Below are 20,885 nucleotides of genomic sequence, written 5' to 3'. Positions count from 1 at the left end.
AAAAAATCTTTAAAATCTCCTTAAATTGTGTTTATTTAAACTTTTACTTACTGTCTGCTTAACAGTCTGATCTTTCCACTGATTGATTTTGTTACAAGTCCAAGGGATATATGTGTGTGTGTGTGTTGTTTTTAAAACTGAACCAATTAGCCATTATTAGTAAAGGCATTGCATTCATTGGAAAATTCTTAAATAAATGTTACCATTTTTCTCAGCGAAAGCAATGGCATCTTCTTTGGAGGAGAAGGAGAGAACCATGTTGGATAAGGGATCCGCCCTGAAAGGCAGAAAGAGCGATTAGCCACACAAAGTACATATTTGGAGGCAAATATCATTAGAAATGTTTTATAAATGTACAAACTTTATACAGAGGGTCTAAGGATAGAGGCTGTCGTATGTTGCAGATTGTAAAACGCGTTGAGGCTAATTTGAGAGTTTGGGCAATATAACTAAACTTGACTTGATAACGAAAATCATTTGGTAAAAGTAGGATGAAAAAAAAAAGGCACGGCACAGAAAAGAGAAATAATCTCATTTCAGTGTATGTGCTGTAGAAGTTGGCAGCTGCAGGTAGTTCTTACGTTGAGGCCCAGCCCATCAGCGGGTTCTCCCAGCGCTCTCTGGTGTCAAAGTCCATCTTCCACTTCTTGGTGCCGTTGACTCCTGACTGCATGGCCGTTTTGGTGGGAACAAAGATGTGGACCTTGCGTGTTTTGATGTGCTCCTCTGGGACTCCTGTCAGACTGGTGATGTCCTGAGGGACAGACAGGAACAAAGAACACCCTACTGTCAGTAACAGAGCTGATGGGAATTACCTCATTTATAGAAAGGACCTAGACCAAGTGTGACCTCATTCGATCGCACTTAATGCTACAAACACGTTCATGCTGATGCGATGTGAGTCCAGCTACGGATTCGCAAACATGTGGGCAAAGGACTGAATGAAAACTTTAAAAACTAAGTAATACTAATAATCCTCTATTTACCCTATCACCTGTTAATTTCATTTTATTAATTGTTGTTTTTGTCCTTTAAAGCTGCCCCATCCTCTATTTTCACCATTACTATGATGTGTATATACATTATGTGTATTGATTTGTATGTGCTTTTGTTTCTTCTGTCAAAGCTTTGTAAACGTTTTTAAAAAGGTGTTCTGCAATAGGACTGGACGATATGGAGAAAACCAGATATCACAATATTCTTGACCAAATACCTCGATATCGATATTGCGGCATATTCTAGGGTTGGTGCTTTAACAAAATATCTTCACACTTAGATTTTAGGTAAATAATCATCAGTAATGTGGACATAATGTCTAAGTGGGGAAAAGGCAAATAAGAACAGCTAGAACAGTCTGGTAGGTTCAGAAAAGTACATCACTTTACTGTAATGCAGCCTTTAAAACCAGGAAAAGACAACACTTATGTCATATCACGATATTATGATATCCAAAATCTAAGACGATATCTAGTCTCATATCACGATATCGATACATTGCCCAGCTCTACTATGCAAGTAAAGTTATTATTGTCCAGTAACGATCATTAACACTACAGAGAATAATGAATTATTATTATAAAATGTATATTAAGTAAATCATTTACAGAGAATTAATCAGTGCCACCCCTTTGTAAGCAATAAAACATGGAACTTTAACTCAAAAACAAAACAAAAAAAAAAGTAGTCAAAGCATCCTATTTATGTTACCACTGGTATGAAAATAACAAATTGACATGTTTTTGGTTGCAGAGCAGATGGTGGACGTTCACAACCATTCAGACTTTGATTTGACTTTGTGACTGATGTCTTTTTCTTCCTCTACAAAGAGTTCATGCAAAGATATATGTGTGTGTTTGTTGTGAAAGGTCATCTGACAGTTAGCTTGCAGGTGTTACAAAATACAACTTGAAGCTCTGGCAACGGGTTCTCAGTGTAGAAAAATGGGAGTTAGGAAAATGTTTAGTGGCTATAAAAAGTACTTTATATTTAATATTTTTAGTACTTCACATCAATCTGTAGAGATTAATATTCACTTTTCAAGTGAATATAAATCTCGGGGTCAAAAATAGCTCTAATACATCTTAGAGAAGACATGAAGAATCCAAGGAGTGAATACTTTTGATACTTTAAAATGCACCAAGAGCTTGGGTTGTATTTTTATTGTTTTTGAGATCTGGTGTTAATTTTTGTCACAGCCAACACAACTGTTGCAACTACAAATACAAATAAATATACTAGTATAGTACAAATACTTTCCTGTGCTTTTTTAACCTGTCAGAATAATGTTAATCCAACAACAGTGTTCAATGGGCTGAGTACTTCTCTCAGAAGTTTGTTCAATAATTCACATTTTAGTTTTTTAGTCTTTAAATGTGTTTACAATTTTAGTATAACTGAAACCCAAGATAAGAAACACAGATTACATGTGTGAAAGGTTTGATACTGGATTCAGAGAACAAATATAACATAATAGCCATCTTTATGTTGTTATTCATACTGTCTTACATCGAGGTGGATGAAATTAATGCCTAATACTTGAGGTGATTTATTCCAGACCATCAGAAAGTAGGCCAACGCGACGCAAAGAGAAGGAGGAGGGGCCTCTGGGCGTACTAAATGCATATTCCTGAGCAACTGGAGCCCCTTCAAGCTCCTATCAAGGATCTGGTCCAATTCTTCAGGGAATTAGCAAACAAGCAATGGGAAGTCGGCGACAAAACACAGACCAACCTCCCAGCACGCAGGCACCAGCCACCCAAGACTGAGGGCTTTCCAGGGCGCTCTCCTTTCAATACAAGAATTTTACACATTTCAATGGCCATTACAACTTCAAAGAATCAAATTTTCATCATTGTCTGTCATCTGCCAGTTGATTTGTAGAAAGGGGGTCGTTTTGCATGAACTCTACACAAAAGCCCGCCTTTCCTTTGGCAAAGGAGCTTCCACTGCTATTTAAGCCTAGTAAATTACAGGTCCAACTGCTAAACTACTGCTTGTTTCACGGAAACCTCTTTTGCCATGCTCAGAGGCAAGACCAGACTGAATTTAAATCATAAACAAGATCTGTACATTGAAAAGATTGTTAAAATGAAAGGGAAAAGACGAACAAAGGGGGGATGGGGAAACTTCACAAGTGCTTGGTAATTATTTCCGGCTGCCCTATCTACTTAACCTTAACAATTCCTTCTTGTCACAGAGAGGAGGAAAACATGTTCTCTTCACCCAAAGGGGGTAATGGTGGACGGTTCATGACACAATAATACACAGGACAGTGTGAGAGAGCAACAAAATTAAAGGGGTGTTCATCTTGGAGCTGCAGCAGGTGATCAAAAACGTTTTGAAACATTGCTTTCTGCAGGATATACAGTAAGTTTTTTATTTTTAATGGATAATGTGAAAAACATCTGTACCTCAGAGGTAAGAAAAACTTCCTGGAGAGTTTCGGAGAAAAAGACAAAAACAATTAAAATACTTTGTACACAGTGAACCATAACACTTTTGGAGGGGGAAAAGATCATGTACAAAAAGGACCGTTTGAGTTGAGGTAAATCAAATTTGCAGTCAGAAACATTCAACAGTTCTGTGGTCTGGTGTGTTCTGGGGGATATATATGCATGAAAATCCCTCTCCGAGACGCATTAGAAATTATACCCTTGGGATTAGCAGGCCAGACTATGGTTACGCGTATGTACGTTACATAAACCATAACTGACACATGAGGCCCATGTATGGTAAACTGCCGCAATAATTTGTCCAGATGTAGCAGACCTTAAATCACATCTTAGGCGTGGATGAGCACAAAAGGTTCTTCATGAATGAGGGAGGATGTGTCAAAACAAAAGCTCTGCCAAATCACTGAAAACACTCTGCTCATTATCTGGCATTGTTTGCAAAAATACGAGTCTAGACTTCTATGATACTTGCATGCATTACACTGAAAGCTAGGAGGGTTATCGGCATAACAGACTCACCCACAATACCCGGATTCACAAAGGGAATGATTGGGGCTGGAATGTGGTGTGTTCCCAGGAAGACTAGAGAGGGCCATCACAAAAGGAAAACCCACTCGGTGGGCACTTTTTCTTCTGCCACGTACAGGAAGCAAAATGAGAACTATCAAGTTTGACACTATTCACAGAGCCTTCACGGGGCCCTACAATACCTGGCTGGGCAGGCAGAATGCTGGGCTTAAGAAAGGGGGGAAAAAGGCTGGCAAAGTCTCCGTCACGTGAAAGCGTGTCGATATTTCTGACACCTCCAGGCTACGTGCCAAATAAAGAGCATAGGGGCTTGTCGCTGCGGGGCCGCTGGGCCCACCAGAATGCTGAAAGCTGGTACCCCTAATGCTCCAACAGAGACCTGGGACAGAAGATTTCGGTGTACACAAGATTCAAAGATCTCGATATGCTTAAGTGGTGAAAACTGAAGGAAATAACAAGATATCAAAAAGCAAGGAAAGTATAAGGAATAGTTTTCTTGGTACAGAGTTGCCTCTAAATCAAAACATTTGTGGAAGGAACTGCATTCGGAATAATGTGAATGAAACATATCTTTTTCAACTTTTCCATCTTGCTATTCATTTCTCCACTTACAGAAGTTTCCTTCGTATTTGTAAATAGATAGATAGCAGATCGGGAAAATCAATTAAACTGATTACAAGATGTGATATCCATCTTATTCCACTTGGTAGAAACCATTTAACATATTTGAAAAACAAGAGAAAGCTATAATGCTATAATCAGACAAAATTACTATGTTGTTTCACTTAATTATTCAGCATAACGTCCTATCCATGTAAGCTTTTTCTGTTTGAGTTGTTACCAATAAGCAGTGGATGACGAATATTTCCCATCACGTCAGTCAAAGAAATATGCTGATATACATTTTGTGAAATGCATTTGTTGGCTTTCTGGGCTAGAGTTAGATGAGATTATTAATACCACTGATATCGTTAAATATGAAACTACAGCCAGGAAACGGTTAGCTAAGCTTAGCATAAAGACTGGAAACAGCTCTACGCAAAAGTTAAAAAATACAGCTCTAAAGCTCAATATAATAATATAATATATAATTAACATGTTACATCTTAATTATTAAAACCAAACAACATAAAAACGACAGGTTGTGGTTTCACAGGTAGTTTTGTGTTGGGCTATTTCTCGACCGGGAGCAGTAACTACAAGGAGTCTGGTTGTCATGGTGGGGTTGCCAGGCAACCCACTGTTGTTTCACTAAGTCAACCAACAACCTGTATAGCTGCGTCAATCTCATCCATGCTGGACAAAAACAGGGGGCACAGGAGGGTGACATCTCTATTCTTAACCCCGCCTTCAAACCTCATTGGCTCTTGTTTGTCAAACCAGAGAAACAGCTGTCAATGAGCACAACACACGACCAAATTGGGCTGAAAGATAGAAATCATCTTCCTCTATAACTGTATGTGTTCTTCACTGGTCTCCTAGCCACTACTGTACCCAAATAGTTTAATACATTTGGTCAAATTCAGATGATATGCAGGTAAATATTTACCTTTGTTGCAGTTAAAAAGTGGTTTGCCAGTAAAAAGATGTCCCTAAATAATGATGCATCATTGAGGAAAAAAAAAAACATGAGCGTTTCAAGCAGACAATTTTGATGAAAATATTGATTGTATAGAAAGGTGAGGATAACAGATCATACCGGGTACTTGAGCAAATGTAGACGAGGACTTGAAAAAAGGCGGATATCAGGACCTGGTCTTTTGAATACATTACTGTTCATTCACTTAGTGAATTGAATATGCCTGTCTTTTTCACTAAATCACCTGATATTCCCTTTGCACCTATTTAGAAAAAGAGGATAATTTCAAACCTAAAATAAACCATTAAAAAGAAAATTCACATCTGTTCTTGCAATGATCCTGGACGGTTCAACTAGGATTAACTCCCCAATAAACCAGAGAAGTGAGACTGTGTGAGGCAGACATTAAGTTACATTAGTGACTTTATTAACTCATTCTTTGTTTAAGTCAGTTAATGAAGCAAAAACAGTCTGTGGTTACAGCTTCTCCAATGTGAGGATTTGCTGCTTTTATATTGTTGGAAACAAATATTTTGGGGTTTTGGACTGTTGTTTGGGCAGAACAAAACATTTAAAAGACATCACCATGGGTTAAGGCGACAATTTCTTTTCTGTTTTTACTATAATTTTTTTTCAACAAACCAAATAATCAATGAATTGAAAACATAATTAACAGATTAATCTATATAATAATGAAAGTAATCATCAGTTATAGAAGTATAGCCCAGATACAGAGTGAAATTGTCTACTCATCGGTACTGGTGGTCCTTTTTTTAAGGCTTGTTAGGGTTTACAAATCTAAACTTGAGGTACAGAGTGTATTTCCCTGTTAGTACAGTAACCAAACAGTATTACAAATAAACAAACAAAGGATGTCTGTGCACGACTGGCTCAGACAAAACTACTACCACATTGTTATGGGTAATGGTGGACACCGTGACAGCCGTGACACAAGTACAGTGCAGCCTATCTTAGCACAAACACCCGTATGCCAAAACTGCAGCTTGGCAGCCAGGAAGGGTCATAAGGTCAGCCGAGCTGAATCATGTTGAGTCAGCATGTGGTGAAAGCCCAAATACATCACCCTTAACCCCCCCACTGTCCAGGCAATAACCAGACCAAGAGCCTCACTCATCAGCCTCCGCCAGTTCCCACCTTCAGACATCTTTGAAGTGGAGAAAGCGTGCCAATTACTGATTGGACAGAGGGGGCGTCTCTAATAGAAACAAATATTATGTTGCTTCCTCATGTGTGGGAGTGGTTCAACACTGGAGAACGAGAAGCAGCTGGCCTGAGGGTCATCTCGAATCTCACATTACGCATACCAGCGAGGATCGGAAAGGACAGAGAAGGGGGTCATTTATGAATATGTTGGATGCAGACACACTTGTTTGTTTGTGTGTTGTACAACATTGCAAAGACAACAGTTATGTCTTCTTTTTTTCTTTTTTAAGTAAAATGCTTTATAAATAACCCCAAACTAACATAATGTATCAAGCAAAAATGGCAAACATTCTCAGGGTTCAGCTTTTCAAAATTGAGGATGTGCTGCTTTTCTCGGTTTTATATCATTGTAAGCTGAATATCTTTGAGTTTTGGAATGTTAGTCAGACAAGCAAGCAATATAAAGATTTGTCACTTTATTTTTACATTTTATTTTCTAAATGATTAATTAAAAGAAATAGTTGACAGATTAATTGATATTGAAAATAATCATTAGTAAGAAGTGCAATGATAGTACACATTTACTTAGTAGTGCACATTAAGGCTGTTACTAACGACTATTCTCTTTGTTCATTAATCTACCAACTATTCTACCAATTTGTCAATTAATTGTTTGGGCTATAGAATGTCAGCAAAGTTCCCAGAGCCCATGATGTTTTTTTTTGTCTGACCAACGGTACAAACCAAAAAGATATTTAGTGTAATATCATAGACGACAAAATCTCCTTGAATTGGCTAATTGTTCTAGCTTTAGTACACTTGTTAGGTTGTGAAATGAAATATCTGTAAAATCATGTAAAGAATTATTACATTAGCTTTTTGTTGTTATGATTACCTACAATGAAAAGGTTACTTTAGAAACTTTAGAAACCAGACTTGCGATACTAGTTTGTAAAATTAGAAAAAGAGCTGCTAGCTTACAACGAGCATGAATAAATGGAAATGTAGGCAAACTGAAGTAGCAAGCCTTTCTTTATCTGCTCTGCAAACACAACACTTAGCAGCTAGACACTTCCTAAAACTACCCAGCGCTGACAGGGCTAGAGTCCTCTTAAGAGGCTTAATCTCTATGGAAGAGAGTGTTAATGAATGAAATACTATTTAGTGGATGATACATAATAAAGCCTCTTGTCTGGCACTCTTCAAAGACCAACATCCTCTGACCCACTACTCCAAACTTGAGCCGAGAGATTTTTTGCACAAGCGCGCCGTATAAGAGGGCAACCAGACAAAACAGACACTTAAGTTGTCTATGTGCGAAGGAGGGAGAAAGGGTGGGAGAGGAGGATGAGAGGGAAAGGGGGTGGGGTGGTGAATGTGGTCTGTTCCACTGTAGGTCACTCTGTGTCTGAGGCTAGACAGGCTTAGAGAATATACACCCCTGTACTGCAGACTTAAACTGCTTGTGCTAAATATATCCTCATAGTTGGCATAGCTGGATTTTATTGTGGTTCTGTGTCTTCGTTGTCCTACACGCTTATTTTATTGCAATTGCCAAAAGTGAAAGCAAATACCTGTCTGAAGTCGCAATGGTTGAGGGTGCTTTGCCCAATGACACTCTAAAAACATTTAATTCTGCTGAAATTGAGTGTCACTAAGCAAACTGCAAGCTCTAAGAGGGAGATGATCGTATGTTAACCAGCTTCCTTTGAGTGACTTCTGTATCAGGGAAGTTTCTGATACCGTTGCATGATAAATCTTGACTGACAAAGTCAGGCTCTTTTAATCTGATTTCAATTTAGGTTTTTAAAAAAACAGCCAACAACAACCTGCCTTCAAACTCCACAACGTTACCACAATCAAAACCGACATCTTTTGTCCAGATGTGATGTGAGCAAGCAAGCAAGCAAGCAAGCACTGTGCTATAAAAAACAAAGATTTCAGATTAGCAAACTTAACATGCCAAGGATCAAATGGTCCAAATTTAATACTCTCTTCCTCTCCCCGTCTACCTCCCTTCTTCCCCCTCGATTCCCCGCACTCTAATAACTGTCCTCCTCTGTCTCGTAAAACCCTAGTGCCTTTAGAGAACTCTATAACAAGGCTTCACAAGCCCTTTAAGATTATGGTGTTGTCTTTATGTCGAGAGAGGGAGTGCACTTGGCCACAGCTGAAGCAGGAGTAGATGTTCAGGCATAAGTGGGAGATGTTTTATTATCGCATATTGAAGCAGCTGCTAAGGTTTTAACCGCAGTTGTTTCTGCAAAAGGCCAGAGAGTAAGGCGAAGGCCTGACTCTAATTGAAGGAGGTCGCAGACATTCCGTGTAAAGCCGTGTATCAGTGGCCAGCCAGCCGGACCCTGGGAGCTGCCCAGCATGCTTAATCAAACAGTAATTACAAACAAAAGCAGTGGGCACTGTAGGGAACCGCTTTAGGCAGTGGAGCTCCATCACGCAGGTCTTTTTATTCAGGATTATATCTGAAATTCAGACAATGCCTTTAAAGTTTTGCTCGGACAAATATCAAACTTAAGATGGCTTGGTCATTCGTGTGAGCTTTGAAAAAAAAAAAATACAATGGAAGAAAAAACAGTTGAGAAGCGCAGTAGGGCTGCTATAAATGATTGTCCCATTATTGTTTTTATCTGCTGTCTGCGATCTTAATAATCTATCAATTGTTTGGTCAATAAAATGTCAGGAAAAAGTTTAAAAAAAATGGTCATCACATGGTGACATCATTAAGTTGCGTGTTTTTTCTGACAAACAGTCCAAAACCCAAAGATACTTAAACATACAATATGTAATTTTCCGCTGCTAGGGTTCTCTCAATCAAAACAATAACAAAAGACGGAGCAATGCCGCCAGTGCAGTCAGTTTCTCTCCCGGTAGGAATTCTTTATTGGTCATCGTTCAAGAAGGTTTTTGCTTATGCGCAGAGGCAAAAACAGACCCAGGGATTTAAACCATTAAGAACACAGAATAAAGCTGTTTCACGTTAAAAATCTGTTTCTTTGACGCTGTCCGAGTCGGGTGATACTTCCCTGTAGTTATATCACTATGAGCAACAGTAATTTCATCCATTGCTATTCTAAAAACATGTAAAGACCCGTTACTGACTAATGACAAAACAGTTGGCCGTTGTGTCTGTAGCCTCCTGAAATATTGTTCACAAATGCCATTAAAATCCTCTTCACTGGATTTGTTCAAATGTTTGACCTGCAGGAGATTCTTGCCCTCCATAGCCTAAATTTGACTGTAATAGAGAGGACCAAACAAACTGTAGAGGCACAAGTTCCTGCAAGGTTTGCATTTTTTGGGAAAGACGAGAACTAAGGACAACAATATTAGTGACACACAAACATTCAGACAGAGGTTTTTTTGGAGTGAATTCAAAATATAATTTAGCCAGGCCAAATGCAACCTCATCTAAATGAGGTTATTTAGAAATGTTCACTGCACAACAAGCAGCACACCACATTCTCCTCGTGCTACTTGAGGGGACAGCGTGCAAACCCAGCATTACCTATCTCAGTGGATCGAGACTTTTGATTGGTCTAACCAGAAAGCAATTCACACTTATTGACAGCCTGATGAATGACTAGCGTGCCGACATATGCTGAATTCCCAAAAGGGAGAGTGCTCTCATTGCCCTCTTCCATGTGAGACGGAGACCACTGTACTGTAAACAGCTGAGGGCCTCTCTTATTGGTCTGTCTGGGTGAGAATTAGAGTACTTCCCGCTGTCGCCAGCAACAGCATGCCACAAAGGAACCTCTGTGGCCGACAACACTGAAGTGGCCACTGTATTTTTCGTGAGTCTCAGGGTGTCTCACAAACTTTTTTCCATGCAAGCTTCTTTTCTTTCACCCCCTCCCCATTTTTTAGAGGCCCTTTTTTTTCCTCTCCTCTGCTGTTCCTCTCAGTGGCCCCTACTGAGAGGACAGAGACAGACACTCCGCCCAGCCAAAGGTTTGTCTGCCAGTATGGTCAGCTTTGCTTTGGAACAAAAGCACACTGATGCTGCCCACACACAGCAAACCCCCCCAGACAAGTCCACAACAGACTCCCACATTCTCCCCAAACTCCCTCTTTCTCTGTTATCTCCTATCTCCTTCTTTTAATGACAAAACATTCACTCCAAAGATCCTTCGTTTTGTACAGTTGGTACATTTCTAACCATGGCCACTTCAAATGCATGCTTATTGCTGTTTAGGCTGTGCTTTATCACTTCGTCTAATGAAAAGAGGCACCAAGGAAATGAAAAATAAAGCTAAATACAGCTGTGCCACATAATTAATTTGAAGGGTATTTCAGAACAATGGCTTCATAGTCACCCACTGACCTGTGAAATAGCTTTGATTACACATTTTTAATTGAAACTTGTGCCTCAAGTGATTTGGAGCTACGCTGTGCCCAAGCCATGCCAGTTGACAAGAGTAAGACTGCTCTCTGAAAGTCATGAAACAAAGCCACAGATGTTGTCTCCAACTTCTATGTAAATGGACAAAAATACAGAATTTTAGCTTCATAGGAATTTGTGTCAAAAATCAAAAATGTTTTACATGGACTTAAATAATTGGTTACAGTTGGCTTTATCCAGTTATTTTCATACACATAACAGTGTTATATGCATTCAACTAGATGATTAGCGCCACTGCTTTAAAAAAAATCTTGGACTATAAAACTTCGGAAAAATGTCAATCCCCGTTTGTCAAGGTCCAAGGTGATGTCTTTAAATACCTTGTTTTGTCAGTCCCAAAACTAAAGATGTTCATATGTATAAGAGAAAAAAGCAGGAAATATCCACATTTCAGAGGCTGAAAACCAGGTTACTACAGGGCATGTAAACACATTTCCCAATATTCTGTGTAACACACGTGTACACATACAAATTTATTTGCCCTCACAAGATGGGTATATAAATGGTAACCTTTTTTGATAGGGGTGGATAACATATTTTACAAAAATTTAGCATTAATATGTATATGTCTTGGGTAGTTCAACCACATATGTGAAAAAAAAGTTGTGTAAAGCCTTTTGTGGCTACAGAGGTAGCTGTGTGAAATCTGAGAAATTGCTTCAAGTGACGTAACTTCGGTTGGGGCTGAAGACTAGTTTGAAAATTAAACTAATTTTCAAAAAGTGAGGTTACCAGACTTCTGTAGCCCGCTCTCATCTCTGCTTGACGCTAGCAGCTTGAGACTAATAGCATTACACACCTGAACCTCTGACAAAATGTCAACAGTCAAGTTAAGCGTGAGACCAACAAATTCATAGAAGTGCCGTGGAGTACTCTTTTGATCATATTTCATTATTGAGGAGTGTACACAAATCAAAAGAATAGCTACAATGCTAAAGTTCTTGGCGATTCTGGACAAAATCACCAAGTAAACTAGATAATAAGAGCCCAACATGTAAGATTAAAAGGTGCTGTAGGTAGGATTGCAAAGATCCAGGACTTAGCCAAAAACATTTGAACATCGACAACTTCTCTGTCCCTCCCCCCTTTCTGCTAAAGCCCAAAACGGTCTCCTAAGCCCCTCTCCCCACAAGGGAGAATGAATGCATGTGCATTAGCAGTGATTGACAAGCAGTTAGACACCCCCCCTGGCCCTGATTGGTGCATCTGAACAGGGAGTGGTGGATTTTTGCAAATCACACTACAGGCTGTAGGTGGTGCCAGAGGAGCCAGATTCTTCTTTTTTTTATTACCTGCTTCATGTAGTTCTACTGGAACATAGGGTCAGTTTCAGCAAATATGACAGAAAGTTAGTTTTATAAGTCTTACCTACTGCACCTCAATTTTGGGATTTGAATATTCTTTTTTTGGAAAAAAAACATGCATGCAGGCTGAGTTATACTGTGGTATCTTCCTAAATGCACGCTAGCTGCTGGCTAATTTATGCAGCACTATGTCATCCATTTCAGCCAAGAACGGAGGAATGTTGAGTTTCAAGCTGTTTCATGCTGCTATGTTTGTAGAGGTCTGTATGATTATACTGTAGCAGCCTGGTGTCTTTTTTAGGCGATTTAATAAAGGTAAAGATAGTAAGGCCGTGCATAATGCCAATATAGTCAGGCACTGGCAGGCTGAGCATTCGTTCACACACACTCGGTCGTCACTTCTCAGACAGTCCGGCAAAAACACAGGCATTTACGTTTGTTTTGAATGCCTGCGGCAGAAAGTTGAGTCTGATTCAACTTTTGGAGAAAAGCAACCCAACGTCAACCTGCTGTGGGCAATCATGTAACTTTAACCAGCTATCAGACCAATGGCATAGGCAGAATTGTAATTTGGATGGGCCAGTACAAAGTGAGTGGGCCATCTTTTCCCAGAAAAGCAGCACGGTGGCTCAGTGGTTAGCACTTCTGCCTCATAGCAAGTTGGCACTGCAGAGTTCGATCACCGATCTGGGAAGAGTTCGATCCCTGGCAGCCTTTCTTTGTGGAGTTTGCATGTTTTTCTCGTGTTTGCGTGGGTTTCCTCCGGGTGCTTTGGTTTCCTCCCACCATAAAGACATGCATGCTAGGTAACTAGGACTACAGTTGAAAATTAGCTGGCTTGCAACATTTACAGAAATGTTGATTAATGTGCATTGTCCCAATCAAACAAATACATCTTAACTCTTAAAAAAAAAAGACTTGTCTTTTATATCCTATTCAGGCTAAAATATATTTAGACTGGCAGAACCAGTAGCATCGTCTTTACAGTGCACAGCACTGTTGATAATTAACCATTTTATTGCACAAAGTGGCAATTTAACATAAACCCAAACAGCAGAGAAGGTGTTAACATATTGCATGACATAGCATACATCAGACAGAAATCGCACATGTAAGATATCCCTTGTGCATTCATTACAGCATTGTTGCTTCAGTACTATGGTCAGCTCACAAGCAGCCAATGCGCTACCTGATGTTTACACACATCAGCAGTAAAAGAAAATCAAAGAATGAAAACTTCCAGTCGAGCATTGTTTGAATTAAGAAAGATATAATGAAAAGTAGGCCGCACAGCTCCAAATCTTAGACAATGTATTTGCTGCATGGCAGTGACAAGGATCAAAGAAAACAAAGACTCTGTCACTCACAGATAAGTTATCTTCTTATTTAATGTGGTGTTTCAGCTCTGTCATCAGCGTTCACGATTTCTTACTAAACAGGAAGATTACTTACTTACCTGTGAGTGCCGGAGTTTTTGTTTTCTTCTAATTAAGAAAGAACACATCAAACAAACTCCTCTCTCACTGATGGGCTGTCAGCTCCGCTGGGGAAATTTCTGCACATGCTACAGAAAAGTGTGTCCTTATTTACGCTGTATTCCAACCAAGAAAACTGTCCATACCACTTTGAGGAGAAGCCATTGTTGTGTCAGTAACTTTACAGTACATTGTCTGAAAAGCCGGCTAGCTAGCTGCTGAAGGCAGCCCTGAGCCTGTCGGAACCATAAGGAGCCTCATCTCCATTTTCCTCTATTCTTTGCTAATGGTCACTGTCTCTTGAGTGAATAGTAGATATAATTTGACGAACAGCGAGTTGGAAATGTGCAGGTAAACTCAACATCTGTTGCTCCAAATAAATATATACCGTAATTGGTCCGAATATAAGATGTTTTTTTACCTGGAAATACGTCTGAAAAAGTGAGGTCGTCTTATATTTGGGGTCTAGACTTTTTTATGTTTAAAACACCCACAACAACAGATGAAACACGAAACGAGTAAAACCCGTGTCGCCCTCCTAACTGAAGCGAGTCACCGTCCCTCACAGCTAGCTAGTGCCAGGGCCTGAAACATGCAGAGACACAGTGATCGTCTCGAACAAAGTCTCAGCTGGACTCAGGCCAGCTGATGGTCACGCTGCGACTCAGCTGTTCAAGTCGCAGAGGCTGGTTTTAGAACGTAAGGGCCATCACCTGTTTCAACAGCCAATAGAGAAGTCAGCTGGTAAAGTCAGCTATAAACTACAGAAATGAAATGATTAGAGCCGGGACTTTAACGCGTTAATTACGATTAATTAATTACAGACTTTAATGCGTTAATTAATTACACAAAAAATAACACGTTAAATATTTTTTACGCATTTTAAATCACACTTATTTTTGCACCGCGGGACGTTTCTCACTGGATGAGTTTCAGCGGACCGATTATACTGGAGCACCAACTAGCGTTCATGGCTTCAGACCTTTTATATATGTCAAGCTATGCAACAAGGAATTCGCATATCACAACAGCACATCGAGCCTCAAGTATCACCTCGACGCAAAACATTTAGCAGCTAGCGTGGACGTTAGCCCGACTCCGAGTACAAGGACCCACACCCAACATACACTCCACCAGATGACTGGTTTAAGGACCAGGGTAACTAAGTCTGAATGTACTTGAAAGTATTGTGTTTTACTTAAAAAAACATAGTTTACAGAAGGTCTACCTACCTATAGGCTACCTGAATTTCTGAAATGTACTATATTTCTAAATATGCTATTGCTACACTTAATGGCAAAAATTGCACTGGTCTGCTGGACTTGGTTGAACAAAAATAAACAATATTGTGTTGCTTAAGCTTATGTATTCAGTCATTATTCAATGGTATACTAAAAATCCATGTGAAAAAAAATTACTTCTCACTGTTCTCAGGTCTAATATTTATGGAATTAAAATGCGATTAATTTCGATTAATTAATTACAAAGCCTGTAATTAATTAGATTAATTTTTTTAATTGAGTCCCGGCCCTAGAAATGATCCATAATCCATTTTATTTTAATGTTACAAACTTAGAAAGCTGGTCGAAATGACAGAGTTTTAGACGGAGCCTCAACGACCGCCCAAAAGCAAGGTAACGTTATATGGTCAAGCCAGATAGAGACTGAAGAGAGAGAGAGAGAGAGCGCCCAGCGGCGTTAGAACAAAGCAGTGAATTGGAGAAATAAAACGTGTTTTCGCCGATTCGTCACTAGAAGTGTAACTGTAGCAATTAGAGATGGTCCGATACCAATTTTTTGCTTACCGATTCTGATACCTGAACTTGCGTATCGGCCGATACTGAGTACTTATCCGATACCAGTGTGTCAAATATTTTATTATGTTTTAACAAATGTATACTACTATCCTTGTATGGATGTGATATGATTTCTATCTTTGTTGTCGGTCTGGCTCAGGTTAAACTCTCATGAACGAACACAAACAATGAATGCCGTAGAACTTTCTTTTGTTATCCAGTTTGACAGTCACTTATAACAGAAAAAGAAGATAAATAAACTACTTTAATGTAGATTTTCTTTAGGGCTTTATTACGTGGTATCGGATCGGTGCATTAACTCCAGTACTTCCCGATACCAGCGTTTTAAGCAGTATCGGAACATCTCTAGTAGCAATCATCTCACTATTACTAACATTATAGACATTCATATTTAGATGCAACAAATGATATATCCAGCTACAAAAAAAAGCCTAAAAGTTGGAAGTTAGAACGGAAGTACGAGACGATGTCATGGAGATGATACACAAAAAATGCAAACAGCCAGAGAAATCTTAATGATGCCCATTACCAGAGCTGAAGGCCTTTAAAAGATGATTATTCAATGTGTTTTTATTAGAATTATTTTCAAATAAAATTTTCTTCATAAAAACAAGATTTTGTCTTCAAAAAGTATTTTTTTTTTCTTATTTTCAGACCGATACGGTAATTAAAAATTTCAAACCAAATGCTGAAGGTTTTTTTGGGGATGGTTCAACTTCATGATCATTTTGGAGGCTGTAGTTTGGGGTATTGTTAAAAATGTGGTGTTTTATAACATTAAGTGTATCCTCATTGATATAGCTGGGGGAATAAATATAAGAAAACAAAAACCATCATTAAAACTGTACACTGTAACCTGATTGTCTATATTAGTACGTAACTGGTGGTCTTTGGCCAGTGGATCCATAAAATGTACAATATGGGTATGCATTCGTTACTGATCATGAAACTGTTATGTTGGTCCATGCCGCAAATGTTTCTTTTTGAATTTAAATTAAAGCTGATCTGAATTTCAGTGGCATCCAACATTGTCATATTAAACTAGTTTTTCACCTGAACTGTCATTTAGTAAACTGTTTAGTAGTTAGAGTAACTTCTTTAATAACTTCAAAATCAACATCAACAGTAAAAGTTGGGAAGAGTGTGAAGAGAGGATAAATTGGAGCTGGCGAGAACACAAAAAAACAAACAATGATAACTTTTGCCATTAACATCTTATTGTTACAAAAGCCTACTGTCTAATACAAACTCATTTTGGCACGGGTTAGGAGCAGGGGGTTTGTTACAATTTTTCCAGGAAGGTAATTGGAGGACAGTAGATCAGACAAACATCAATCTCTGTGTCACGTTGACCATGGAGGGATCCTTACCAATTTCTCATCAACGGTAATAAGTTGCGTGTCTTGTCCTGGTTTCCCTGCCAGCCTCGATGTTGATGTGCTTGTAGACCTGAAAACCATTAGATAGATGTTACACACAGAGCACAAACCGCCAAAGGCAGACAAGAAACAAGGAAGTAAATTACACAAACAAGTTGCACTCTGCAATCATTGACTATCTTAGAGAAAGTGATGGGTTGAGGATACAGTGAAAAGGAAGAGACAAGACAAGGAGGGAACCCCCCCCGCCACTTATTAGTTCTGTCTGGTGAATCTCTGGCAGACTCTCGCTCTCATCCTAATGACAGGACGTGCTTAATGTTGGCTGTGGTCAACTGTCAGGCGAGGACTGTGCAGCTCTTTGTGAATGTGCAGTCGTGTCCTGTCACAAAACGGCACTGTGCCGTCAAAGCTCAGACAGGGAATGGCTATTCCAGATAATGCTTTGATAATCGCAATTTTACATTTATTTCAAATGTATGACTTTAACATCAAGAATTACCGCTACATAATCTCATATTTCAATTAAAACATGAAGAAAAAAATTAGAGCGGTGGTCTACTTCTTACATTTCATAGTTTTATAAATGAAATGCTTGGAGCTTTTGGTTGATGATAGGATGAAATGTATCATTATACAAGGTTACTTAATATTTTACAAAGCAACTGTTCAAAGGTCAAAGAAGAATTGACTGATCAATAATGAAAATAGTTTTTAGTTGTATTATTCTTCAAATAGGGACCACGTGCAACAGTTTGTTACAATATTTTCTATTGATCTGCCTTTTGCCTTACTTCGCTAAAGACATTTTGTTTCAAAAGCCAACTTTCTTAGCCAACAAACTGTCTCATTATATAAAGGCATCCATTTCTTACCATCAGTATCTTTATGAACTCACATTAAGGCCATGACAACCATAGGACTACACCATGTATCTTTTGGTTAAGCAATGCAATTAAACCGGCAATTAAATCTATTATTCAATTAGTCTACCTCATTTTGTGCAAGAGGAGGTCAATGACTAATTATAAAAGCTGAGGAGGCCATCACTTGTATTGTGTAAATAGAAAGCCTCACAATGTTACATCCTGTGAGGCAAAACAAACCCTAAAAGTAACACAAACTTAATACACGTCTTTCTGCAGCATGCACTATATCACACCTTGGTAAACTGAGTATGAAAAACTGCCCTGCCTAAATGTTCACTATTTAAGGAACCTCTGTACATGACGAAGATCCACTTTAAGCTTGAAATGTTTAAAAAAGATGTAACTTCTTATTAGAGATGCACCGATAGACCGGCCGGTGCCGTTTTTCACATGCTTGGCCATGACCGGCAGGTCAGTCTGACATATGCCGATTTCATGCCGGTCAATGCTACAATTAACTGACAAAATAAGTTCTCAAGGACGCATGGACACACGGACGCGATAGCACAGTCTCTTTTTCCTTTCTCTCAACTTTTCCGCCATGTGTCGCGCGTACCCAATCGCGGTGTAAAGCGCGTGTCCGCACTATTCACGCACATATAGGGAACCTCATGAATTAACCTGCAACATTTCAGCTGTTTGGAAATTCTTCAGCATGTGTTCAGAAGATAACAAGTTTGCAATATGCAACACCTGCAAGGAAAAAGTAGGGCGTGGAGGGACGACACCAAAAACCAAAATCACATTTTTTTTGTTGGATATTGGATGTGAAAAGAAGGAAATGGTTCTAACATTGCACTTTAGATGTGTGTGAGTTTCCCACACCAGGAGTCATTTATATAGTTCTATTTTATAGTGATCCATTATCTGTTCAGAAAATGTTTTATGTTCTGTGCAAAATGTTCTATTAAAGAAAAGATAGAAAATAAATGTGTGTGTGCTGTAAAGTGGTTAGAAAAAATGAAATCGGAATCGGCTAAAATTGGTATTGGCTGGCCTAACTCAATGAAAATTGGAATCGGCCTAGAAAGTTGTTATCGGTGCATCTCTACTTCTTGTAATATAATACAATTAGTATTAATAATTCAACAGTGGCAGGCAGGTTTATAATCCATGAAGGTATATGTCTGCCAGGCCACATGCTTAGAGCTGAGATATACTGACAAAATAAAATATTGTTAATATTCTTGATTCAGTACCTTAATATAATATGGCAATACTGTGGCTAATGTTATTGCTATTGGTGCTTTTTTCTCCAATATTTTGTTTAAGATTAAAGAATTATAATGTGGACTGCAAACTAAATCTGTGTTGATATGATAGCCAAGCAATCACTGATTATCTCATTAAGCTTGTAAAATGAGTCAAATCAGATTTGAAAACCATAATTTAACTGCCCTTGCTGCCAGGAAAACATGACATTGCTGTATCCAAGCAACTGTTTCCCAAAGTCACAGACAGTATCTACTGTCATATAATTATATCAAATGTTATATGGTGTATTTCCCTACTCTATACCAACCCCAGATAACGCACATTCCTATAATGTACCTAAAAAAAATTTAAAGGTAAGTTTTTATTCTTGTCACCAACTCATTTACTGCAGCTGACTTCTGGGTGGTTGGCCTAACTTTTGATTAAATAACGTCTATTTTAAATTAGATAAGATTTTTTTGATTACTGTGGGTAAACCTTTTGGAGCAGCACTGGATAAATTTGTACAGCAAAGGCAAATAACATTACTATGAACAGATGTAATTTCAAGACGCATTTTGCTGGAGCATTATTATTAGTACAGTAGTGTGCTGTCATTCTAAGTGCACATTACACAATGAATAACATAGAAAGGAACAGAATAAGGCCAGTAATGTTATATATTATATAAAACTGTGACAAATAATGCAGGGTTGTGTCTGTTACTGCAAGAAACAATGGATGTATTATAAGAACACGCATTGTGTCTAAACATAACAAGCGTAGACTGTGTCGTGTTATTTTGATGCTAGTTGTTAGCTTCCTCGCAACCACCAGTGAGCCACCTACATTTGACTCTAAGGTTAGCTGTTGAGTTGAAGTTAGCTGTAGTAAAACAGCCAGAGACATTGACCTTTCCAGTGAGGTCTGTTTTTCAAATACAATTCCTGTCTCGCTGAATATATTCGTTTTGGTATGCAGCACATGTGTGGAGCACTGGGCAACGTTTAATTGCGTTAGCTCTTAAACTGATTTCTAGCTAGACCTAGCATTAACGTTAGCTAGCTAGTTAGCTGGCTAGCCGAGTGCTGTAAGGACACGGGATATCATTGACATCAGCTAACACCCTAATCACTTCAAATATTAAATATGCGAGCAAGAACAATATATATGAAATTACCTGATAGGATTTAAGACCAATTTATAAACTGCATTGACCGCAGATAAACGCCCCAAGCCGAGAAGTGACATTGAGGACGCCATGATTGTTGTCAACAATGACGTACGGAGTCCGCGAAGGAACAAACAGTACGAGGAGCGGGTGACGAAGACAGCTGGCAAAGAGATGGAGGACTGATGCCAGCGGCTAAAATTACTTTACATGGATGCGTTACATACAGCGAGACATGTCCAGGCATATCTAGCGTCTATTTACGGATTGGATGTTTGTTTCATATCACAAATAACGATGGGGATGGTGTTAATGGAAATAAACTCAGCACATCCAGAGGAATAAAATGTGCTTCATACTTCTAGAAAGTCGTTTCCCTTCTTTTTATTATTTGCTTCCGTTTTTGCTTGATAAGATTATTAATTAGCCAAACTGTGAAACATGGTTGATTATCAAAATAAATATGAGCTTTC

At 38.8% G+C, this 20,885-nt stretch overlaps 1 protein-coding gene across 1 annotated transcript in view; it reads right to left on the bottom strand.

The window, feature by feature from the left end:
• Positions 1–20,590, bottom strand: part of ndufs4 (NADH:ubiquinone oxidoreductase subunit S4) — a 23,503-nt gene extending 2,913 nt beyond the window's left edge. Inside the window, exons 1-4 of the mRNA XM_028578701.1 lie at positions 20,422–20,590; positions 17,110–17,188; positions 582–754; positions 204–277 (exon numbers count right to left, since the gene is read on the bottom strand). Coding sequence (XP_028434502.1) covers positions 204–277; positions 582–754; positions 17,110–17,188; positions 20,422–20,504 — 409 coding nt within the window. The 5' untranslated portion in view covers positions 20,505–20,590. The remainder of the gene's footprint in view (positions 1–203; positions 278–581; positions 755–17,109; positions 17,189–20,421) is intronic.
• Positions 20,591–20,885: the final 295 nt, after the last annotated feature.

This window comes from Perca flavescens, chromosome 5 (assembly GCF_004354835.1).
Source record: "Perca flavescens isolate YP-PL-M2 chromosome 5, PFLA_1.0, whole genome shotgun sequence".
In the NCBI taxonomy this organism is placed as follows: domain Eukaryota; kingdom Metazoa; phylum Chordata; class Actinopteri; order Perciformes; family Percidae; genus Perca; species Perca flavescens.
Note: the sequence above shows the minus strand (reverse complement) of the source record. Positions and strands in the feature narration are given on the sequence as shown.